General features: G+C 41.0%; 1 protein-coding gene across 1 annotated transcript in view; it reads left to right on the forward strand.

Moving 5' to 3' along the window:
* The window catches only part of ACTR3 (actin related protein 3), a 48751-nt gene extending 28787 nt beyond the window's left edge, over positions 1–19964 (forward strand). The window contains exons 5-12 of the mRNA XM_048484225.1: positions 2750–2845; positions 7150–7257; positions 10655–10798; positions 11514–11687; positions 15898–15990; positions 16901–17026; positions 17935–18018; positions 19042–19964. Coding sequence (XP_048340182.1) covers positions 2750–2845; positions 7150–7257; positions 10655–10798; positions 11514–11687; positions 15898–15990; positions 16901–17026; positions 17935–18018; positions 19042–19137 — 921 coding nt within the window. The 3' untranslated portion in view covers positions 19138–19964. The remainder of the gene's footprint in view (positions 1–2749; positions 2846–7149; positions 7258–10654; positions 10799–11513; positions 11688–15897; positions 15991–16900; positions 17027–17934; positions 18019–19041) is intronic.
* Positions 19965–26067: the final 6103 nt, after the last annotated feature.

Genomic DNA, 26067 nt, shown 5'->3' on the forward strand with positions numbered 1-26067 from the left:
AAAAAGTTTTGGTGATTCCAGTTTGTGGTGTTAAAAGTTCAAGTTAAACAATTGGATATGGCTGCAAAGTAAGACTCAGTTATATCCAAAGACTCTAAACAGGAAAGAGACACTTTGCTACGCTTTTCCTCACAAAATGTCCAAAAGGAGGCAGTGGTACATACTACAGAAAAATATAGTGTTGCAGACTTGCTTCAGATCCTTGGCAAGTTGAAGACTATATTGGAAGATGTTAGTAAGTGGACAGAGGCCAATATAGTGACATTGAAAGAAGTTAATAAGAAAATAAATATAAGTGGCTCTTCTTGAATATTGTCAGAGGACTCGCTGGAAAGCAATTATTACCGTATGACTGCAGCAAGGACTTTGTATGTGCAAAAATGTGGGGGGATGGCCCCCCATGTGACCAAATGGAGCCACCCATGGAGCTCCCAGTCCTGCTTTTCACAGCTGCCGAGGGACGAACTGGGAGATGCTGCTGCCACCGCCCCCTCCCTCCCTACAAGCCGAGGGACGAGAGAAACTCGCTCCCCAGCTTGCTGGCAACGAAGAGGGGCTGAAGCCCAACTCGCGAGTAAGCGTGGCTTACTTGCGAGCAAGCCACCTTATTCGTGAGTAAGCGGGGCTTCGCACGCAAGGGGTGCCGGGATTCTTTTTGCCTCCGGGCACCATTTGGCTCTGGTACATCTCTGATGGAGAGAAAGTTACAGAATATTTAGAAATGGCGAAGTTGATGACAATGGTTTGAACAATTTTTGAGAAAACTGGAAACCTTTTACAGTATATCTTGTGAAAACCTATTCAAATACAGAAGTAGTGGCAGGGTTTGAAATCTATAGAAAACAATAGATTGTAACCACTAGAATACAATTAAGAAATGACTATTGAATTAATGGCTTAATTATATATGCACGAACCTAGAGATAGCTTTTAATCAAAGATGAGATAGCTGAAAGTCAGTATAAGAATGGGTTGTGTTTTTTATGTTTGTGTGTCTTGTTCGTTTTATGTGTGAGAAAATAAAAATTATATTAAAAAAAATCTCAGTCATTGCTGTTTCCAGCTAATGGTTGTTTGGGAGCTGATTTGTACAATTAACCTGTTATGCTTTGATCTGGGATGAATTGATAGTAGTTACAGCTGGCCACTTGCTGAACCTGTTGTGTGATTTCTTAAAGCTTCCAGTCAACCTTCCAGCCAACTTCCAGTCAATCTGTATTACAACTTATAAATACAAATCTGCAGTGGAGAACTAAATGTGTGTGTTTTCTATAGTATTGAAACCATAATTTGTTTTGTCCCCTGAAGCTATATCTTCCTTTACCAGCCTGCCACAGGAAATAGACCTCTGCATCTTTGAGGTGGCTAAGTAGCTTAGATAGATTCATCTAAGAGAATATTATGATGTGCAATTTGTGACTATAATAGAAAGTGCCATTTAAAGTGCCATCACTGTGTCTGTGACTTAAACATCTCTATTAAAGCAGTTTAGACTTCTGATATCTAATCAGTGAGGCCTGTTTTGAGTACAGCAGCTGAAAGTTTACTGTTCAACTTAATTTGGTGGCAACTATTCACAGTGCTTGGCTAAGAACGGTAGAGCAATGATTTTCAACCAGGGTTCTGTGGTACCCTGGGGTACCGTGAGCATGTCCCAGGGGTACCGTGGCAATGCTAACCCCCCCTCACTTTTGTGGTGCCTCCTGCTGGTGCCAGCAAGGACATGGAGATGGCTCGGGGCAGGGCCTGCCACAAGGTCAGCAGCCACTTCCTGTCCCCCCCCCCCCAGTTCTTCCCTTCACCCTGGGAGGGGAAGGTGGAGGGTGGTGCAAGCGGGGGGACTGGGAGGGGAAGATGAGGGGGATGGCAGGGTTAAGGGTACCGTGACATCGAAAAGGTTGGTAAACACTGCGGTAGAGAATCAGCTCTTTATGTTTAGGAAATTGCATGCAGATAATTCCTTTGCCCTACTTGAGTACACTGTGGCTGAGGAAAACGAGACTTCTTAGTCATCTTGGATTTAAAATGTGGCCATTTGGGTCACTTTGTTTCATAGTAGTTAAAATCACCGTAAATATTGGCTCTGTTTGGTAACAAGTGCAAATCTGCCTCAAGATATTGCTTTAAAATATGCCTTACTCTTACAGTGTAAAATCTGTGGTCAGTACGTACTTTGTAAGGAGCTTTTGAGGGTCCGGCCTTGAATATTCACCAACTAGAAGTGTGTGTGTGTGTGTGTGTGTGTGTGTGTGTGTGTGTGTGTATACACATATACATATATGTGTGTGTGTATGTATGTATGTGTATATATGTGTGTGTGTGTATACACACACACACACACACACACACACACACATACATACATACACATATACATATACATATATCTCTCTCTCTGTGTATATATATATACACACACATATATACACACACATATACACACGGACACCTCATATATATATATATATATATGAGGTGTCCGTGTATATATGTGTATATATACATGTGTGTGTATATATATATAATGTGTGTGTATGTATAAAAATTTATATATGTGTGTGTGCATGTAGTTTGTAGAAAGCCTGCAGTTATTTCCCAAATATTCTTCTTGTTATATTATCAAAGATTCCTATAGAAGAGTTGGAATACCAACACCCAAGTTAAAAGAGACTGAATATTTATTGGCATATTTCGTTTGGCAGAATATTTTGTGTAGTTGGAGCTGACTTCAGATGTTTCTGTTTCACAGACTGAACCTCCTCTCAATACTCCAGAAAATAGGGAATATACTGCTGAAATCATGTTTGAGTCTTTCAATGTTCCTGGACTTTATATTGCTGTTCAGGTAAGAAACAACGTAGCTTAAGTTAGAGGAATACTGTTTAACAATTGAATATGCTAAAAATACAATATCTTAGATGGTTTTACACTCTGCCTCCAGCAAGCTTTTAAGAACTTTTATGGAGAAGAGATAGGACCCATGTTCATATTATCACACTACAACACACCAAGATTGCCCCCTCCCCCCCCCACACACAAAGGCAACAAGCCGAAATAAAATGAGTGGTAAAATTGCCAGATTCAATTACCGTATATACTTGTGTATAAGTCGAGTTTTTAAAAATCCCCCTCGACTTATACACGAGTGAGGTGTATTTTAAAAAATATTTTAGGGTTTTTACTTTGTCAGCTGCTAGAGTGTACAGGTTTTAGGCTAGCGGCACCAAAATTTCAGGATATCATCAGGTGACACTCCTGATGATACCAGCCAAGTTTGGTAAAGTTTGGTTCAGGGGGTCCAAAGTTATGGACCCCCAAAGTGGATGCCCCCATCCCCCATTGTTTCCAATGGGAGCTAATAGTAGATGGGGCTACCCTTTTGAGGATTCATAACTTTAGACCCCCTGGTCTGAGGATTCATAACTTTAGACCAAACCTGGCTGGTATCAGCAAGAGAATATCCTGATGATACCACCCAGGTTTAGTGAAGTTTGGTTCAAGGGGTCCAAAGTTATGGATCCCCAAAGTGGGTGCTCCCATCCCCCATTGTTTCCCTTTTGAGGGTCCATAACTTTGGACCCCCTGAACCAAACTTCACCAAACCTGGGTGGTATTATCAGGAGGGTCTCCTAAAGATACTCTGAAATGTTGGTACTGCTAACATAAACATTCCTCCCCTGATAGGTTGTGTGAATGTCCCTTCTAAAATGACACCTGCCATGTTAATTTTAAAAATATGTACACTAAAAAGAATGAACTATTCTTTTAAAAATCAGGGTAGTTTTGAGTCACAGTGAACAGGCATGTTAATGCCAGTTTTTATTGTAAGATCCACTGTTTAAAACCCTCCCTTACAAAAAAGCTAAGGTTTTTGTACTTTTAAAGTTATTGTTGAGACCATATTGTTCTTGCTGACCCTCTTTTCCACTTACAGAGCTAGTTTACTGTTTTTCTTTGAAATAAATATTCAAAAACATTTAACCTACTGATGCCTCAATTAATTAAATTTTATTGTTATCTATTTTTATTTTTTAAATTTACCAGTAGCCGCTGCATTTCCCACCCTCGACTTATATGCGAGTCAATAAGTTTTCCCATTTTTTGTGGTAAAATTAGGTGCCTTCACTTATATGCGAGTCGATTTATACACGAGTATATACGGTACCTGACATTGTCGTTTTAAAATGCTTTCCTGAATTCTGGTTCAGTTGATTAGAAAACTACACTTGTGTGTATTTCCTGCTCTTATAATTGCATTCATCCTTTTAATTAAGGCTAAAATGACATGTGGCCTGCTATTTTAGCCAGAGCATCTTTTCATTCATGTGATGCTATAATGCAGAAGAAAATTGCATTAAGCAAAACTACCATAGCTACAATCACTTACTCTTGATTGCGGCCCTTCTCACATTTCATTTTCAAAGTGAATTGTGTACTTTGTAGTTGTTGTTTTGCCTGCATTGCATTTCAGAGTAGTATTCTACCTGGATTTCCTTAAAAATCAGAGGATGGCTTAAAGCAGAGGTTTCCAACCTTTTCTTTAATGAGCTACTTCTGAATAATGAAAAATATCCTGACCTATTCACTCCCCCCAGCAAGTTTTGTTCTGTCCTAGAAACAGAACATGGACTAGGAAGAGCAGCAGAAATGATGCTGTCAGCTAAGCAGAGAGAAATCCTATGAAATAACACTAAAAAAAACTTTTAAAAAAGAGCACATTTTTTCATTGTGTTTTCCTTGGTTTGTTTTCTATGAGCTTCACAATCTACTCTGTAGTAGCTGCAGAGCTGTCAATGCATGAGCTATCTGTGGCTACCCTTGGTTTAGAACAGGGGTGTCCATCTCTGGCACCCCAAATGTTCATGGACTATGATTCCCATCAGCTGCTGCCAGCATGGCCATTTGGCCATGCTGGCAGGGACGGATGGGAATCGTAGTCCATAAACATCTGGGCTGCCAGAGATGGACACCTCTGGTTTAGAGTATGATCAACTTAAACACAAAATTCTCCACAGTAAAATGAGACATAATTATTCTGTGCCTTTCTCCAGAATGTAAGGTACACTTGGTTTGTGTTTGACACGAGATCACTGATGAGTCATTCCCCCAAGTGATATCATCACGATCATTTGCGGTAATCTGTTGTAAAGCTAGACATCTCTCCTAATCAACCAATTTGCTTCAATATAGTAATGGTAATCAGTTTGTCATTTTCCTGGGGCAGACTTTGGGGAGAAATAGCTTTTCTTACAGCTTTTCTTATTGCTTTTCGTACAAAGTATGTCAAATCAAAAAGGTATATATTTTCACCAGGGGCGTACCTAGGCAAACTGGAGCCCTGGGCAAAACCTGAGTTTGATGCCCCCCCCCACCCCCCCATGGGTGGCCAACCTCTCCCACGGTAACCAAACAATGATTTTTTTCCACCAGGTTGTTTCAAAGTCACCATCACATTATAGAACATGCCCCAACTCACAAATCTGAGCACAGCAGAAATATTTTTTAAAACATTTTCAAAATGCTTTCGAAATGTTTTATTACTGCTATGAAAACATTTTATGGTGTTGTATCCAATCCTCCCAATTGGGGAAAACAGCATCACTTTCAATGTTATTTAAACAGGAGACCCCAGATTCTCCCTTTAAGGTGGATTTAAAAGGAGAATCTGGGCTCCCTAGTTTAAACAAGTGATGCTGGAATCCACCTCCAAACAGCATTATTTTCAATGGTGTTTAAACTAGGGAGCCCAGATTCTCATTTTAAATCCACCTTAAAGGGAGAATCTGGGGTACCCAGTTTAAACAACATTGAAAGTGATGCTCTTTTTGGGGTGGATTCTCCCCCACCCTGAAACAGCATCACTTTCAATGTTTAAACCAGGGACCTCAGATTCTCCCTTTAAATCTATGCCGAAGGGGATGGATTTAATAATAATGATAATAACCTTTATTAGGCATTAAAAGAAAGAAAGAAAACAAGCATTGGCAGGAAGGGAGTGGATTTAAAAAGAGAATCTGGGGAAATTTAGGGGATGCCTGCTGTCAGGGGTGCAATTATTAAGACAGCAGCACCAAAATTTCAGAGTATCTTCATGAGACCCTACTGATGATAGCACCCAGGTTTGGTGAAGTTTGGTTCAGTTATGGACCCTCAAAGTTATGGACCCTCAAAGGTGTAGCCCTCATCTCCTATTAGCTCCCATTGGAAACAATGGAGGATGGGGGCACTCCCTTTGGGAGTCCATAACTTTGGACTCCCAGAACCAAACCTCACCAAACTTGTGGGGTAGCATAAGGACAGTCTCCTGATGATACGCTGAAATTTTGGTGCTGCTAACCTAAAAACTGCTCTCCCTGCAGGCCAAAAATGGAAAAAACACTGAAAATACAAAAAATCCCACAAACGAACCTACGCCCCCCCACAAGGCTGCGCCCAGGGCAACTGCCCACTTTGCCCAATGGGAGGAACGCCTCTGATTTTCACTACACGCAGCATAGCAAGGAAGACCCAATGTGCCTCCGTTGCAATCTTTACTTTCACTGTCTATATTTGGATCTTTTCCCAGAATGTACTTACAGCATTCAGTAAGTTGGCATGAGTCACTGAGGAATTATGTTTTTGTGGTCTTTTTGGCTCCCTCAGAGTACAGGTAAAGGAAAAAGAATGCACTACAGTCCAGTCAGAAATGTCAGATGTCCAGGCCACACAGGAGGGATTCTCGAAATGCCTGTCTTGGTTCTTTTAAAAATGACTATGTGGAGCTTTTTTCATGTTCCCTGGGACTTCTGAGCTGGTGGTGCCATGGCTTCTGTAATATGAGAATGGTCCTCTAGTTTTCAGTCAGGGATAAAATACCATGTGCTTGGAATCTTAATGCACTGAAGCCGCACCCCACCAAAATGCAAATTGTAGCAAACTCAGTTTTGACCACGTATATACTGTAGCTATGAAAAAATACTGATTTAATTTACTGTTTTTAAAAGGATTTATGTCATTTTTATATACAAATTGGTTTTTTTTAGCTTCAACTGTTGCATAGTGCAGCTCAATTATGTTAAAAGCTTTTATTTCACATGTCAGTGTTATTTAAAAAATAGGCTTTTAGAGATGTGATAAAACACTAATGCTCAATTGGTTTCTGTTGGCAAGGCTGTCCTTGCCTTAGCTGCATCGTGGACATCAAGACAAATAGGAGAGCGGACGCTGACTGGAACCGTTATAGATAGTGGAGATGGTGTAACTCATGTCATTCCTGTGGTAAGTATATGCTAATAATGAGGCTGCTTTGTTCAGCTGGAACTGTGCCATTTCTAAAATACAGCCACTATGGGAAAGATAGCCTATATAAACATTTATAATTTAAAAAATTAATGTTATTTAAAACTTTGTATGTTGTATGGTATTTTTATACAACTATATCATGCTATGTCTAGAGAACAAATAGATTTGTCTAAAAGAGAAATATGCTATAGTTGTAAAATTTGCGCTGTCTCAACAGAAGCAAGGCTGCTGTTAGCATATTAAAGAAATTAATAAGAACATAAGAACATAAGCTAATGCAAGGTAGAAAAAAAATTCTTGAAGAAGGCAAACTGTGTTTTTAATCTCCCCCACCCAGTGTTTGGAACAGGGTAGGGCTGTTTTGTATCAGGCAGAATATCAGCTTGGCCCTTCTGATATCTTCTTCCACTGTTGCTGTATGGGACGAGGAGTATGCAGAAGTTAGCAGTGGATGCAGCACACATGTCGTTTGACTTCTCTAGAACTCAGCCATCTTGCAGACTACACAAGAACAGTACAGCCCTTCTCCCCCAGTAACCTTGTTATTTACTGTCAGATTAATGGGCTGTTCGAAAACTGTGAAAAGAAGCAGAATGTGGAAGAGTGATGCCTTACTATCTTGTAATGATTTCACTATTCTGAGACCCACAGTTACAATGTATTGTTTGTTTCCTGTCTTTTATAGCAACCCCTTTTGTATCCCTTGTTTTGACTGAATTGGTAACATTATCTCTGGCTGCAGTTCTGTAGCATTTTTTTTAATGCTCAAGTGAAATGTGGCAGAATAACCTAGATCAGGGGTGGGCAATTATTTTTTCCATGGGGCCGCATAAGAAACAGAAAATATTGTGGCGGGCCGGGCCAAAAGGCTGAACTCAATTCTGCATAATAGGGGCTGATAAGTGACAGACAGGTGCACAGATCAACTTGGAATCAGTGGCAACAGTTCTGCATACAACACTATTTGGCACAAAGAATCACAGGCTTACCTTACCTGCATAGTTGTCCACTATGACAATCAAGCAAGTGGGGAGACTTAAGTCCCTTGACCTACTTTTTTCATTGACTGAGCTGAGCTCCCAGAAGCCGGGCAGCCAAGGCAACCGCTTCTATGGGCTTTCAAAGACGCTTCTGCCCCAGCAAGGCAGGGGCCAGTTAGTCATCCGCTGGCCGGATGTGGCCCGCGGGCGGTATAATGCCCAGGTCTGGCCTAGAGGCCAATCTGCTGGTGGTCCCCGCCCTATGATGCGTGCTGGTCTCCACGCCGGCTGTGGGCCTTACGCACTGGCCTCCGCCTGGTGGAACACCTCCTCCAAAGGTCCGGCCCTGGCGGGACCTGGGTGAGTTCCAGGGCCTGTAAGACCGCGGTTGTTCCACCGGCCTTTGGAGTGTCCAGCTGCTAATATGGTGCCCCCTCACTGCTCTGTGCCTGGGGCAGTTAGCACGAAGTCCCTCATATGAGGAGCCCCTCATATGGGGGAGCTCCCACTGGCCTCTCAGGGAGGTAGGTTTTAAATTGGGGCCAGACTTCTATTTATTTATTATGTATTATGGTTACTCGCTGTTTTATGAGTTTTAAGCTATTTTATGGGATGGAGCCTATGTATTTATATTTGTATGATTGCTCCTGTTGTTCACCGCCCGGAGCCCCCGGGGATCGGGCGGTATATAAATTGAAAAAATAAATAAATAAATAGATAGATAGTGCTATTGCTTGGAAGATTTGCTTTAGAGCAAGGGTGGCAAACTTGTTTACAACAAGGGTTGAATGTGACTTAAATATAACTCAGTTGGGCCAGGCCCAGGGGCCGGGGGGCTGGTGAATCTACAGCAGGCTTGCTCGACCAGATCAATACTGGGGGAGGTGGTTCACATGGGGTGGGGTTGCCTCAGTTGGTGGGGCCGCATCCCAGATCAGCACTTGGAGGGGTATGGGTCACCAGCACAGATTGGAAGTGATGTGGATGGGTGTCTGGACTGGTGAGCCCTCAGCAGGCTCACCGGGCCAGATTGGGAGTGAGAGGAGCGGGTTGCCTCAGCTGGATCACAGGCCTGATAAGTCCTCTCAAGTGGCCGAATGTGGCTCCTGGGCTGCATGTTTGAAACCCCTCCTTTATAGGCATGTTGTGCTCAACAGATCATATTATTGTCCTTTTATTGTTGCCCCTTCTGATTCTGTGCTTAGTGTTCAGTGATGATGATTGTGATACTCTGAAACCTAAGGCAAGATTTGTTGTTAAAAAATAAATCGTTCTTTGTTTTTTTTCCCTTTTATTTCAATTAGAAAATTTCTCTCCACTTTTCCACCAAATTCAGGGTTCCAAAGGCTGCAAATGTTTCAAAACAGTCTTTTAAGTACAGATTAGATACACATATAGATGTATGTATAAATTCATAGACAGATGGAAAGGTTAGTAAGAGTTAGAGGGAACACAAAATGAAAAAATCTTCACCTGCTGCCATAAGGCAGTATCAGAGGGAGACAGGTGAACCATCCTGGGAGGCAGTTTCAGAATTTTAGCACCACAACCAAGAAAGTCATTCCCGAAGAGGGTTGCTACTCACCTAACCTCAGATGATGGGGGATCCTGAAGCAGACTGGAGTGGACAGATAGGTGCCTGTTGGAGTAGGCATACTTTAAAGCATAGATGTCAAATTCGTGCTGGCAGGAGATGATGGGAACTGTTGTCCATAACATCTGGAGGGGCGCGAGTTTGACACCTGTGCTTTAAAGTATGCTGACCCAGTTCTACCTTTGCTTAAAGTTCCATTTACTCATACTTCTAAATACCAGCAACAAAACAACAGGTGACAATGCCAAAGTGCTACTACTACTTATGGGCGGTAAGCTGAATTTGCTAGGTTTCTTTAAATAAGAAGTTTTTATTTATCTTTTAAAAACATTTGTTAGCTGCCTTTCTTCCTTGCAGAACTCAAGGCAGTTTACAGTGTAACAATGTAAATTAATCAACTAAAAAACCCCCAACAAGTCCATAATTTCAAATAGGATTGCCAGTGAATAAAAACTAAATAGGTTAAGATGATAAAACAGGGGAAGAGTGTAAGGCATTTGGTGTCTCTGTCTCTTCATATTACATCTTCCCATGAAACTAATTTTTTAGTTAACTCCTGATGTGCAAATTATGGAGTGTTGATGATTCACCCTTCTCTACTCTGCAAATACAGAGCTTCACATAAAAAGGAAATGTGTTGACTATGTATTGGTAGAGTTAGAGTGCGGTAATTGTGGGGCCCTTACTAGTTTTATACATCTTATAAATGTTTCTATATTTCTTCATTCAGTGTATGCCAGTTTTGGAGACCGTGGTGTTTTTGTTGAAGTTTATGAAAGGCGCTTTCTTTTACTTCTAGGCTGAAGGCTACGTGATTGGCAGCTGTATCAAACACATTCCAATTGCCGGACGAGATATAACTTACTTCATTCAACAGTTGCTAAGAGAACGAGAAGTAGGAATCCCTCCTGAACAATCATTGGAAACTGCTAAAGCAGTGAAGGTAGTGAGAAAAAATAATACAACGCATGCTTGCTTGTGTTTAAAGTATTTTTCAGTGATGGGTTGCTTTGAGTAATAATACCCATTCACTAGCTTTATACAGTATACAGTCGCTGGAACTAGTGTAAACTTTGCAGTTCAACTGACTTTTGTCATGTTTTACCCATGGGAGACTAAGGTGTTAGCTTTAAAAAGGAACAAATTGCCAGCGTTTTTCTAATTTCTTTCTTCCTGAAAATTACTGCAAAAAGCAGCTTCATGTAAAACCATAAATATTTTGAATTTTTCTGCATTTTTAGTTGCCTTATTTTTTTTTCTAAGAACAAATCTATCATTACTTATGAATTCTAAATTTTCAGGGTAGGTTTTGAATACATTCTACTGAGGCACCTCTGGAGTATGACTGCGGATTTTTCTGCTGTATTAGTTTCTCCCAGCTGAAAAATGACCTAAAGATTCTTAGGGGTTTTTCTTACCTAATTGTGCATAAAATGTGCACAACTGTGAAGCTTCAGATAAGTGAAATGTACTAGTGCTAATTATTTTAAATGTAGATGATCTTTACTGGTTCAGCAATTTGGAAGGTCCTTTGTTTTCATCGTGTATGACTCATTTTATTCAGAAAAGCTTTATTCTATTTAAACTGAGACCAAGCGTAAAAATCTTGATATGTTCGGGGGACAGTTTTCCCCTAACTGTTTGTACTTAATTTTCAGGAACGTTTTAGTTATGTCTGCCCTGATTTAGTAAAAGAATTTAACAAATATGATACAGATGGCACCAAGTGGATTAAACAGTATACTGGAATCAACGCAATCTCCAAGAAAGAATTTACCATTGATGTTGGCTATGAAAGATTCCTAGGGCCAGAGATCTTCTTTCACCCTGAGGTAAATTCTGGTGCAGGGCTTGGTGAGACATTTGGACAGCACTAAAGGGAGTGAAACTTATTTCCAAATCTTGGCTCTTACTATTAATGTCCATAGTTTTGGCCTGTTGCTTTACATTAAAATTTAGTGCATTTTTGATGTTCGGGACAAATTTTAAATTTTAATATAATTAATGTAAATGATACAATCCATTTTTAAATTTTATGTTCTCTAAATTGTATTACATTAGATATACAACTGAAGAATTTCTGTTTCTCAACACAAGGCTTGCAAACATGAAGGCATTTTTGTCCTAAGGAGTTACTTCTATTTAATCTCTTTTGCTTTTTGCTAATTCTTTTTATTATTTGGAGCTGCACAATGTTCCTTGCTTAATTATTTTGCCCAGCTTCAGAGTGGAGACCACCAGCCTGGTTTTTGTAGCAAACTGAGTAGGAATCAATATTTCTTCCAGCTGATAGCCATTTTTTCATACTGAATAAAGCTGCTTGATTCAGTGCCTTAGCATCAGAAATGTGTGGGCGGCCATTGAAGTGTTCAGTACAAGACAGTAGCAGGAAGGTTGGCAAGGCAAAGAAGCAATTAGATGACTTAATCATCTAAATTCCTGTTTTCAGTAACTATGTAGCAAGTATGAGGGGCTTGGGTGCTGTGTGGTTTCTGGGCTGTATGGCCGTGTTCTAGCAGCATTCTCTCCTGACGTTTCGCCTGCATCTGTGGCTGGCATCTTCAGAGGATCTGATGTTGGGAAAGCAAGTGGAGTATATATCTGTCCAGGGTGTGTGGGGAGTGTCCAGGGTGGGTGGGGAAACCTTGTCTGTGAGTAACAAAGGCGGCAACCAGGTCAATAGTTGAGGGCATCTGAATAGAAGTATGAGTAACAATGAAGACTATAGCCTTGGAGTAACCCTGTAGATATAAGGTCACTGGTGAGAGCATCTGAATAGAAGTATCCTGGCCTTTGTTTCTTTTGTCTATGGTCATCCTGTGTTTGTGTGGAGCTGGTTTGACACAGTCTTGACCCTAGTATTTTTCAGCATTGGCAGCCAAGTTCTGTTCATTTTCAGAGTTTCTTCCTTCCTGTTAAAATTGTCCATGTGCTTATGGATTTCAATTGCTTCTCTGTGTAGTCTGACGTAGTGGCTTTCAGAGTGGTCTAGAATTTCTGTTTTTTCAAATAATATTCTATGTCCAGGTTGGTTTATCATGTGTTCTGCTATTGCGATTTTTCTGGCTGAAATAGTCTGTAGTGCCTTCGCGGTTCTTTGATACTGTCTGTTCAGCGCTTCGCATTTGGTGGTTCCTATGTAGACTTCCTGTCCACAGCTGCATGGTATGCGATAGACTCCTGCAGAAGCTAGAGGATCCCTCTTATCCTTTGCTGAACGACATCTGTTGAATTTTCTTAGTGGTTCAGATTGTTTAGCCAGTGCTTATCAAGTTTATAGACAGTGGTTCCCTTGATGTATGGTAAGAACACCTTCCCTCTAGATGGTGTACCAAAGTTTTTATGGTGCTCCTTTTTTGCCCTGGATGGTGATTGTAGTTTTTGTGTAGATATCTGTCTGTGTGAGTAGGTTTATCTACACAAAAACTCCAATCACTATCCAGGGCAAAAAAGGAGCACCATAAAAACCTTGGTACATCGCGCAAACAGAATCTGTGAACCTCACCTCCTGCAAGATGAATTGAATCACCTAAACAGGGCTCTACAGGCTAATGGTTACTCTAATACAGAAATCAGAAGGGCTGCAAGACCAAGAACAAGCCACATGAACAAAGATAAAGAGCCATCTAGAGGGAAGGTGTTCTTACCATACATCAAGGGAACCACTGATCGCATAGGAAAACTGATGAAGAAGCACAACCTACAAACATCCTGGCTGCCAGTGTTGAAAAATACTAGGGTCAAGACTGTGTCAAACCAGCTCCACACAAACACAGGATGACCATAGACAAAAGAAACAAAGGCCAGGATACTTCTATTCAGATGCTCCCACCAGTGACCTTGCTATCTACAGGGTTACTCCCAGGCTATAGTCTTCATTGTTACTCATACTTCTATTCAGATGCCCTCAACTATTGACCTGGTTGCCGCCTTTGTTACTCACAGACAAGGTTTCCCCACCCACCCTGGACACTCCCCACACACCCTGGACAGATATATACTCCACTTGCTTTCCCAACATCAGATCCTCTGAAGATGCCAGCCACAGATGCAGGCGAAACGTCAGGAGAGAATGCTGCTAGAACACGGCCATACAGCCCGGAAACCACACAGCACCCAAGTGATTCCGGCCGTGAAAGCCTTCGACAATATGAGGGGCTTGTTTTTCCGTTTAAAAATCCATTTTTGTTTTGTTGCATTCGTTATTTTTATTTTCTGATTGGATCAAATTGGAATACTTTTACAGCTGTGTCTGTGTTTTTGATTCAGTTGGGAAGGTTTGGGCCCTTAAAGAAAGGCGGCCTCAGTCTTCTGGCACCTTTGGACTTTTGACACAGGGTGGTCAGCACAAGTGCATGTGTGCACACACACAAGTGCATGTGTGTGCGCACAAACAAATTCTGATTCAGATAATGCGGGAGGGTGTTCTTGGTAGAAAACAAATTCTGAAATGGTTGATGGAAATCGCTTTTAACTATATGTGTGTTGCAATGATAGTTTTGCAAACTCACTATTCATTATTTGTGTACTCTGTTAGTTTTAGTAAAGATGAATTGTGTGTGCTGTAAATCACTTCTTCAGACTTGATTGTTCAGGAAAACACTACCTAAAGGTAGAATTGCGCTAAAGCAGTGATGGCAAACCTTTTTGAGACCGAGTGCCCAAATTGCAACCCAAACCCCACTTATTTATCGCAAAGTGCCAACCCGGCAATTTAACCTGAATGCTGAGGTTTTCGTTTAGAAAAAACTGGTTGGCTCCCTCTTCCTCCGCCCCACCCGCTCAAGCAGGGCCAGCCTGCTCTAGCCTTCAGCAAGTCCCGCGCACACTGCTCTGTGCCTCTCTAGCATCTCTGCCTCCTCTGTGTCCCCCCTCGGGCAGCAGCCACATGGAGCACAGGCACCAGGCCCGCCAGCTGAGTCCTCCCTGCTCACCGCGGTGCACGTACGTTGTGCTCAGTGTCCCAGGCCACCCTAGATGTGTGTGTGTGTTGGGGGCTTTTTTCCACCCCCCATATGACAAACTCTGTGTTTGCGTGCCCACAGAGAGGGCTCCGAGTGCTACCTCTGGCACCTGTGCCATAGGTTCGCCATCACTGCACTAAAGGCTTGAGGCAAAGCAGGAAAACCTTAGACTGTTAAACAGCAACATACTTTCGTGCTAGCAACAGTAGCAAATGAATCTCTCACACAGGCTAGCCACACAGCAGCAAATAGTCAGGCATTTTGCAAAGCTTCAGAAATATGCTTGCTGTCAAAGAGAACAGTAGTCTCAGCCCAGCATAAACTCATGGACCATACAAACAGATAGCAGATAGCTTAAAGCAATGTCCATGCTGAAATAGGGTTAAAAAAAGAATCCACTCCTTAATTTAAAAGCCTGAACCAATAGAAGCATATCAGCCAGCACACAAAAGAAAGCAACGTAGCCACCAGGCAAACCTCAAAGGAATGGGTGTTTTCACAAGTGAGGTGCCCGCTACTAAAAAAGCTGTGGCAGCTTCATGGTCCCATTTGCTCTTTCCTGATCTGAACTCTGCTTGAACTTTTTAAGCCAGATGGTGGAATGGATATATCAAGAGTATTCATGTTAGCTTTTCTTTTTCATTTTAATTAACAATAATGGAAGACCCACATTCGACTTTTTTCATTGCCTCATAAACTAATTACATCTGTACTGTGTAGGAGTGTGCTTAGATTTCCCCTGATTTCGTTGTTTGAAATAGTAACAACAGAGTGTAGCATCACTGATATAAATGGTACCTTACAGAGCTGCAGAAGCAGGCTGCAAAATGTGCCCCTAGTAGTCATCTAATTTAAAAGAATGAAGACAATGGTATGAAGAGTGGTGTTCTTACCAAGTTTCTTATAGCTTATATTTCTCTGGCTTTATTGACTCTGTTTTCTCTTGTGTTTCTGGAGAATTCTAGGCTGTCATTTGCCTCTTATAGATCTAAGGAAAGTCTGACCTGTATTGGCTATAGATAACGTAACAATCCTGCATTAAAATTCGTTGCAACTTCATAGTTCTGTTTGTTTTTAGTTTGCCAACCCAGATTTCACCCAGCCTATCTCAGAAGTAGTAGACGAAGTTATTCAGAACTGTCCTATTGATGTTAGACGTCCACTATATAAGGTCAGTAAAGGGAGTGAAGTTACTGCATGTGTATGTATTTATGGACATAGATGCTTTAGGACAATGTGTGCTTTGGACTGGTATTTTTAGGTCAGCTATATCTTCTTCTACTTGCTAAAGATATATATTTCCACTAAAAGCACAATAAGGCAGGCTTTTGTGCCTGCCTTATAGAACAGGTATAATATGCAATGAAATTAAATAATTGTGTTCTTTGCAGAAATCTACTCATAACTAAATATTGAAGTGAATGTAACAATTTTACAAGTTTTAGATTAGAGAATGATGAGATGACATTCAGTAGGCCAGAGGAAATTTTTTGCATATTTGGTCACATTTATCTGTATGTGATACTTCACATCCTTACAGTCTGTACACTTTGAACTTTGACACTGAGGACTAATTTTGTTCTGCACTATTTTTGTGAGTTTGTGAAGTACACTTCAGATCCTGAAACATTCATGTTCATTGGTAATCTGGCGTTGCAGTTTTGGATTCTCAGCGTGACACATTAAAAAAATAAGAACACTCTCCAGAGTCATAATATTTTTTTTATGAAGTAGTGTTTCTTTCTTCTAGTGACTACTGTATTTATTCAAAAGATAGATTAATTTAAAAAATGTAAGACAACATCCTCTTTATTCAGTGACAGTTTTTTTGGGGAAAACTAGTCTTGCATTTCCCCAAGTGTTTCTACAGGTGTGTCATCAAAAACAGATTGTCTTACATTCACATATAAGTTACAGTTGTGTATAACAATTTTTTTGTGTGTTTAGCTTTTTTTAGGATACCAGTTTACATTCAGAGTCATCTTCCTGTTGAGGAGATATTGTACAATGGGGTTTTTAAAGTTCTTAGTCTTCCATGCTACCGACCTGATTATAACTTTGTGTATGTAATTTCAATTCAGAATATTGTTCTCTCTGGAGGCTCAACTATGTTCAGGGATTTTGGTCGTCGTTTACAACGAGACTTGAAAAGAACTGTTGATGCCAGGCTGAAACTCAGCGAGGAACTGAGTGGTGGCAGACTCAAGGTTTGTTTCCTTTGATAATACATTACAGGGATTCGTGGGGTTCTGTTGTTTAGAATGGAGGTAGATGCCATTATAGGGGTCTGGTGTATTCTCTTTTATCTCTGTGATTTTTGATTAAGGCCTCACTTCTGTAGTTGCAGAGGCATACCTTAGGTGGGTGGTTACACTGATTGTAGTGGTAGTGAACAAGATCACCATCACACTCTAAGATACTGCAAAATACTAGAGATGCTGAGCATCTTGAGAAATTGTAATATTCTGTTTACCTTTCTGTTTCCTTTTACCGATGTCTCAGGCATGTAGCCTTCTATCTTTCAGCCAGTCCCTTCAGTTTCCAGTAATAGACCTAGGGTACAAATGGCTAATCAAAGCTCATTTTTTAATTTAGTAGTTTTTAATCCTACCTTTCCTTCAATCAATTTAAGGAGGCATAAATTGCTCTTGGCTATTTATTTTACCCTCACAACATCCCTATGATGTAGGCTAAGAGAATTACAGCTCCAAGGTCATCTAGCGAGTTTCATAGCAGAGTTGGACTCTCTCTGACACCTTTTGAATTTTTGAAACTTGTGATAACATCACTGTCTGTTCTGTATGAAATGAGTCATATCATACTGCTTTCTAAAATATACAGCCATTATCTGGTACAGTTAAAATTGCTTCTTCTGGAGGAGCAGAAAAATTCACTTTTGGATGTAATGTAGCTGGTAGTACAATAATGTTTTTATCTAAATGTTTTTAGATGTTATTTTTAAAGTGAAGTTAATATTTTTTTTCAAATTGTGGGTGTGTTATTTCATGCCTATTTGTATACCACTTGCAAGAAATAATATGCTTATGTGTTGTCTTAAAATTAGAGGAATGGATACTGAGCAAGAACTATGTACTGATTTTGTTTTTCAATGTAGCCTAAACCTATTGATGTACAAGTTATTACGCATCATATGCAGAGATACGCAGTTTGGTTTGGAGGATCAATGTTGGCTTCCACAGTAAGTTGACTAAAGGGAAAGAATATATGCAAGGAACTATTCTGTCTATACTCCCTGCTGTTGTTCCATAATTAGGATCATAACTGACCAGTGACAATATAAAAAGTGCTTTCAGTTTTTCTGGGTGCTTTTATAATTACATTTAGCTTTATAAATTTGTAGAACTGGTGAGTGTTAAATTTGGACTCTAGAAATGTAAGCACATTGCATGAGCAAGGGGGAGCTAATGAATTTTTTCTCACTTGTTATAATTTTACATATAACTTGAACTATTCTAATCTGTATATTGTGGGTTGCTACTGTTCTTCATCAGATAAAGCAATGCACAAATCTCTTCAGTGTTTTAGAGTTAGAGGTGGATGAATTTCCCAGCCTGAATCTGGAAAACACAATTTTCCAAATAAGGGAGATGTTTCAGCTGGGGGTGGGGGTTGTTTCAGGGAGGTTTTCAATCTTTTCAACTTTTGAGCCTTCTCTGTGAGACTCCCCAACCCCCTTTTACTCCCAGCCAACCTTTATCATCAGTTACCTTGTGGCTACAGCCTCCTGGTGCTGTCTTCTCTCCAATTCTCTGTGGTAATAGTTTGACAGATCCACAATACAGCCTGAAAAATGTGAACTTTAGGGTGCCTGATATTGAGGTTTTTTGGCACCCTGGGGATTATATTTCCAAGGGTGCACACTGGGAATGCTGAAATGCTGTCCCAAGTAAAATAGAAGGAGGGGGAAGGGAAGTAGCAAAGCAAATGTTCTGTGATTGTTTTCTATCATTTGAGTGAGAAGTAGGATTTGTTAAGGTGGAGGGAATGGGAAGGTATTAGATCTACAGGATGATCCAGAGAAGACTCTGGGGCTTCATATTTAAGGCAGACATTAGAAACATCTTGCTTCAAGCAAGAACTTCAGCTTTTCTGTTTACAGTGTGGAATTAGTCTACTTCCCTAATATGTGAGAAAGGTTCTCTTTAACTTTCTAACTTTAACTTTCTATATCTAACTTTCCCTTTCATCTTTTTTTTTCCAGCCTGAGTTCTACCAAGTATGCCACACCAAAAAAGATTATGAAGAAATTGGTCCTAGCATCTGTCGTCACAACCCAGTGTTTGGAGTTATGTCTTAAATCTGACTTTTGAAAAGTTGGATCTAGGGAGGCAGGGAAATGGAGGGTCTTTCTCAATACTTGTTTGTCTGGATGGCCGGTATTAAGATAACAAAACATGACTTGAAAATAAGAAAAAAAAGACCAAACTCAATTAAACAGGAATATTTTAATAAGTGTCTCAACATGCAGATGTAGTGGGAAGCCAAAATGATTCAAAGTGTTTTTTTCTTTAGATTGAATATTTGAACCTGTGCGTAATGAAACAAAAGAAGTGGGTTTTTGTTCTTTCTGTGGCCTGATATTTTGTATATTAATGAAGTATCCAAGATTTGATGGGATTTGACGGTGTGTAGATAGTCAGCTCTATAATTCTTCGATTGTACTCTTACACGTGTACAATGCGAGAGCTTGTTTATATTTCATACTTTTTTATACGTTGAGAAAAAATATCAGTGAAAGAAATGTAATATTTGACAAGAAACATACCAGTGACCAACTTGAGGTAAATTAAAAAAAAAATGTAATGCCCACATGAAGCTTAATCATGTGACTCTAGTAATTTCAAATTATGACCAATCTTAAATGTGGGTTCCACGCAGTGCAACTTGGCAATTGCTTTTGGAACTAAGGAACTAGACTCTTGGATTAACCGATGCCTGCTAGTGCTTTCTGATTACTCGGTGCATTTTCATTCTATTTCTTGCTTTGGAAAAAAAAAGAGTAAAGACAAGACTGTTGGACCAGTATTGCAGTTCTGTAGTGTCATTTCTAATTAAACCAAATATTCCAATTATCAAAATTGGTGTATTTCACCATTCCAATAAAGGCACAAAAATTCTTTTTAATGTTTGTGTGAGGCCTTTCAGTCTCATTGCTTGATTGTGAAGGTCTCAAAGCTTCTTCATTCTGTTATTTCTAAGGGATGGAAGTGGTAGATGCACTGTGATTCTGAGATGCCCACAGTGCTTGTGTGTGTTCACCTGAATATCTATTTTGGTTACCTGTATTCATCTCCATACACTATCAAATACACTTTATCAGGATACTTTTCATTTAGGATACTTTTCCCTTGACGATAAAGCAAATGAAGCTTTTTAATAGTTGGTTTTATGTCACAGATTTGCTCCTATGCTATTATACCTGAAAAGATGATCAATAGCAGGAGATATAGGGGAAATAGATACAGCTGCTGCCTGTCCAGTTGCTATCAAATCGCTTAAAAGTGGAAATGGTCTTGAGGCATTAAAGTTTTGATTAATTGAAAATCATATTTCAGGGGTAAATCAAGATAAAACATCAGATTTAAAAAATCAGATATAGTTATTTTTCTTAAATAACTTGGGTTAAAATATAAGTTTATTCAAACACATTAAAACCTTTTTAGTAAATCTGAATTATAATTCAGCATGTTTGATAGGTACAAAAAGACCACCTTTCAGTGTAAAATAATACATTCATAAGAAATATTGATTTATAAGGTAAAATATCTCTAAATGACATTAATATGTTTATTGCTGGGGGTTTCCTACTCAAACGAGGACTAGCAAGGTTTGGCCCTAGCATTCCAGGGATGCCATCTCTTCAAGATCATCCACGCAACCTATCAAGATGGTATCATATTTATGTTTTCCAACTGTGTATTATGAGTATATTATACTTCTAGTAAAAATATAGCATGAATGTTTTTCATCTCGTGGTGGAACACAGTTTCTTCCAATTAACTGCTTCTTCCTGCTTCTGAAAAGTTCTGAACACACCACGATCTGATGTGTTTTTACTTGGAAGTGTGACTTTGTTCAGTGAGATGTGCTTCCAATAAGGGTGTATGTGATTGCAACTGTTAACCTTCAGTTTTTTCTTCTATGTGCAGCCAAGGTTTAAAAAAACCTGTTCCTTATCACAGAGAGAATTATGTGGTGCAAAAGTCATGCTTGTAATGGATAAAACCTGTAGGATTTGTTTATAGCATCCTGTGTATGCTTGCTTATTTTGGAGAAATAGGAATTTGAAATAGGAGAACTTGATTTAAATATATTCAATGAATTAAAATCATGACTAACTCTTGGTCATCTTCCATAAAGATCATTTCATGGGAATCCTGATATATTTTACAGGTGTAATAGAAAATAACCTTAAAAGAATGAAATGGGGAAATCAGTACTGCAAGAAGCAGATAAAAACTGAATGTTGCCTTCGGAGGCTAAATACTTGACTACTGTATGATAAAAAGTATTTTGAACAATCAGGATGTTACATTAATTCAGTTATTGTTAACAGCTGCCTTTCCGTCCGCTAGATTTTTCTCAGAGATGTGTTGAACGAACAAAAATTGACCATGTTCCTGAACTATTTGAACACATGAAGTCACAATACCTACAAAGATTCAGTATTTTGATTTGATTTGCCATTTTGTGTATAATGAAATGTCAGCTGTATAAATGTTATACATTTTTAATAGCTGCATACACTTGGGACAGTATGAATGGCTAGTGGTATAGAAACATATACATCACACATTGTTTCTCATCAGCTATTGCAAAAGTATCAAGGAAAATTTTACACAATATTTCAAAACATAAATGTATTCTGGAATCTGATTATAAAATGTGACTCTACTGAGCCATCCCATTGTTAAAAATCTGTCAGTTCTGCATATGTTAATAGATGCAACTACCAGTATCACTGGATATGCTTCCTCACTGCAAGTTTATAAACAGTATTTAATATTTGTATAAAGAACAAAGGAGAATATTCATCACCCATAGCTTGAACTAATATTTGCAATGCCCAATATAAATGTATTGAAATGATACCATATACTCGCAAAAAGGAATTTTACTCTGTTTTGCACTATAGTAGTTGTGTCTGCAGAAGACTCCTAAGAACTAAATACTGCCAGGAATAAGAATAGAAGTAAAGCTATGATGGTCAATTTAGATTTTCTTTGCCACAGAATATGAAGATTTAAAAGCTGTCTTCAGTGCCAAGTTTTTTTGTTGACCAGCATGGCAAACATAACATTTTATGGACTGGTTATGATACTGCTGTCTTACAGATTTGCAAGTATGTTAAACAGCATGGAGTGTCTGACTCGCAAGAAAATATCCATATGATGGCATCACTACAAATTTATTTCAAGGCTGCACACCTCTACTCAAATAACACAAATACAGCTCTCCCACTGAGTAGCTTTGTTCTGTTGAGTGACTTCAGTGACCTCCTCCAAGTTAAAATTAAATACTTCTCAAATCTGTCTAATTTTCTCTAATATGTAGCTGATCCAGTATAAAACTGTCCCTTGAAATTTGATCAGATTTCCAAATTGTCAAATGGGAAACTTTCCATGAAGGGTATTTATCTGGTGCTCTATTGTGTACATTTTGAAATGTTATATGCATTTGTTGATTTGTCATCTGAAGTAGGGTTAACATAATGGAATGATAGATGAGAAAGACAGATTGAAATGGTGACACTGCCCCTGTCATTATCTCTCAGCCTAACTTAGAAGAAGAATAGGAGTTTGGATTTACACCCTGCCTGTCTCTCCTGTAAAGACACTCAAGGTGGCCTACAAATCACTTTCCCTTTCTCTCCCTACAATAGACACCTTGTGAATTGAGAGGTTCTGAATAATTGTGACTAGCCCAAGGTAACCTAACAGACTAAATGTGTAGGAGTGGGGAAGCAAATCCAGTTCACCGGATAGGAGTTCACCATTCATGTGGAGGAGTAGGGAATCAAAATTGGTTCTCCAGATTAGAGTCGGCCCTTCTTAACCACTACGTCACGCTGGCTCTCCCTATTTCTTAACATGCTGGATGCAAGAATTTTTTAAAGAAAAGGTTAAGGTTGGCTATCCTCAGAGTCTCAAAGTAAAGTTCAGCTTTAAAATAATCTGTACTTTATTCTGGGAATATCTGAAAATCTTTTAAGCAAGCGTTTCCAGTTTTGCTGTTTGTGTGTTTATGGACTTTTTAAAAATTACATTAAATGCTTGTGATTGTGGAGTATTTGGTTTTATACAGAATCCTTTTGTTTGGCTAACCGTTTATTTTAAAGGATTCAAGAACCACATTAAGGCATGTCACAACCAACCTTGGCCTTGAAGTCTGTGAACAAGAGACCTCTCTAACCAAGGTCTATCTGTGTACATATGTCTATCATGTGTGCCTTTCTGTTACCCATTTGATTGAATGATGTTTGTGCTGAATGATGTTTGAATATATATGACGTAATCAGACCTGAAATGTTTCTGTGCTTGCATAAACTTGGGCATATTTTTCTTTTTACAGACACTTTCCAACAATTCCAGTGATATTGGGGCGAGGGAGGTATGACGGTAGGCCTAGGCCGAATACTAGACGCAGAGTGAGATATGGTGAAGCTCGCTCTCTGTCTGACCTACGGCCTATCCCAAAGAATGCAGGTAGTGGGACAGGGATTAATTACTCTGCTCCTAGGCTGCTGTTGATTAACGCGAGGTCGATTAATAACAAATATGCTACTCTCCGAGAATATCTCGGAGATCAAGCTGCTGACCTCGTGTGTGTCACGGAGACCTGGGTGAGAGAGGGCGAAACAGTTGCCCTCAACAATCTCACTCCAAGGGGTACCGTGGCAGTCCAGCAGCCTCGGACACAGGGCCGGGGGGGCGGTGTGGCGATGCTCATCCGAGATACTATCACCTTCAGGACGTCCCCTGTCCCGGTGATTGATGGCATGGAGTGTCTAGGCCTTCATTGGGACTACCAAGAGAAGCTGGCTATCCTGCTAGTGCACCGGTCACCTAGCGCACCGGCTGATAGCCTGTCACGGCTTCTGGAGGTCGTCTCTGAGTGGGCTGGAGCACCTCGCTTAATTGTGCTGGGTGACTTCAGCGTCCATGTTGATTCGCCTCCTCGCCAGTGGGTCAGCTGATCTAGTGTCATCCATGGCGACGCTAGGCCTCTCTCTTATAAATACTGGTGTCCCTACTCATCAAGGAGGCCACACTCTGGACCTAGTCTTCGCGGCAGGTGTGCATGTGGTCTTATCCTCTGTAGAAAGAATGCCGTGGTCTGACCACTATGTCCTGAAGGCTCGGATTGATGCTCCTATGCCCCCCCGTCTAGGTGATGGGCATATTTTAGCCCGCCCGCGGAGACTAATGGAACCAGAATGGTTCCAAAATGCTCCACGGGAACTCCCGCCCACTGGCGCTACTCTAGATGAGCTGGTAGAGAGCTGGGATACCAGACTCTCTGAAGCCATCGACGGTATCGCTCCAAAGCGCCCTCTCCGCACCCACACTAACCCGGCTCCTTGGTACACCAAGGAGCTGAGGAAGAGGAAGATGAAAAGGGAACTGAGACGGCTTGAGCGAGGGTGGCGGCGGGCACTTGACGAGGGGTCAAGACACTCATATCGATCGCTTATGAAGTCCTATGAGAGTGCTGTGAAGGAGACCTGCTGGCATATTTTGCTTCCGCTATTGAATCTGCTAGTTCACGTACCAGCACAATTGTTCTCGTGTAATTCGGACGTTGGACGACCTCTTCGATAGGGTCCAAAAGAGACTGATTTGGCATTAGGCTGTGAGGCTTTTGCGAACTACTTCACACACAAAGTCCTGACCCTCCGCCAATCCCTCCCTGCCACTATTGATACAGTATGTGAACTAGAGGCCCCTGGGCCGTCTTTGGGTCCTTTCTTGGACCACTTCAGCTTACTTGACCCAACAAATGTTGACAGGATCCTGGATGCTGTACGATCTACCACTTGTCCTTTTGACCCGTGCCCTTCCTGGTTGGTGAAAGCCGGCAGGGAGGAGCTTCGGAGCCACCTGTTGGATATAGTCAACTGCTCCCTTGAGCAAGGAGTTTTCCCTGGTCGGCTTAAAGAGGCAGTGGTCCGCCCGCTCCTAAAAAGACCGCACTTAGATCCTGGAGATCCAGCCAATTACCGCCCAGTTTTTAATTTACCATTCTTGGGCAAGGTAATTGAGCGAGCGGTGGCGGCTCAGCTCCAGCAATTCCTGGATGACACAAACATACTGGATCCCTTCCAGTCGGGCTTCCGCGCTGGTCATGGGACTGAGACGGTGCTGGTCACTGTTGTGGACGACCTCCGACTACACTTGGACAGAGGCGGTTCGGCACTGTTGGTGTTGTTAGATCTCACCGCAGCGTTCGATATGGTAGACCACGACCTTTTGGTCCACCGCCTCGCTGGTATCGGGGTCCGAGATTCAGCCTTAAATTGGCTGATCTCGTTCCTCCGAGATCGGGAACAGCAGGTGGCATTGGGGGGTGAGATCTCCAAGCGTCGCCCCATTATGTGTGGGGTGCCGCAAGGAGCGATACTCTTCCCAATGCTTTTTAATATCTACATGCACCCCCTGGCGAAGTCTAGTTCGGAGTTTTGGGCTACGGTGTCACCAATACGCTGATGACACTCCAGCTCTTGTTCACAATGGAGGGCAGCCCGACCTCGCCCCTGATGCCCGCCAGTTGTCTTGATGCTGTGGCTGGTTGGTTGAGTGCAAGTCGGCTGAAGTTGAATCCCACTAAGACGGAGGTCCTGTGGCTGGGCCGGGGGAGTGTCCGGTGGCCTTTGGCCTGCCTACCCTTCTTGGCGAGATGTTAAAACTAACTTCGTCCGCCAAGAGCCTGGGGGTGACTCTGGATCCATCTCTATCATTGATGGTCCAGGTCACCCAGACAGCCCAGGCAGCTTTTTACCATCTGCGGCAGGCACGCAACTGGCCCCGTGATCTCTCCGGCTCTGATCTGGCCACTGTGATCCATGCCACGGTCACCTCTAGATTAGACTACTGTAACTCGCTCTACGCTGGCTTACCTTTTGGCCATGATCCGAAACTGAAACTGTCAGACAGAATGCGGCAGCCAGACTCCTTTCCGGAGTTAACAGCGAGGGACCGGATTACCCGTCCTATACCAACTGCACTGG

Source organism: Sphaerodactylus townsendi, linkage group LG02, assembly GCF_021028975.2.
Source record: "Sphaerodactylus townsendi isolate TG3544 linkage group LG02, MPM_Stown_v2.3, whole genome shotgun sequence".
Lineage (NCBI taxonomy): Eukaryota > Metazoa > Chordata > Lepidosauria > Squamata > Sphaerodactylidae > Sphaerodactylus > Sphaerodactylus townsendi.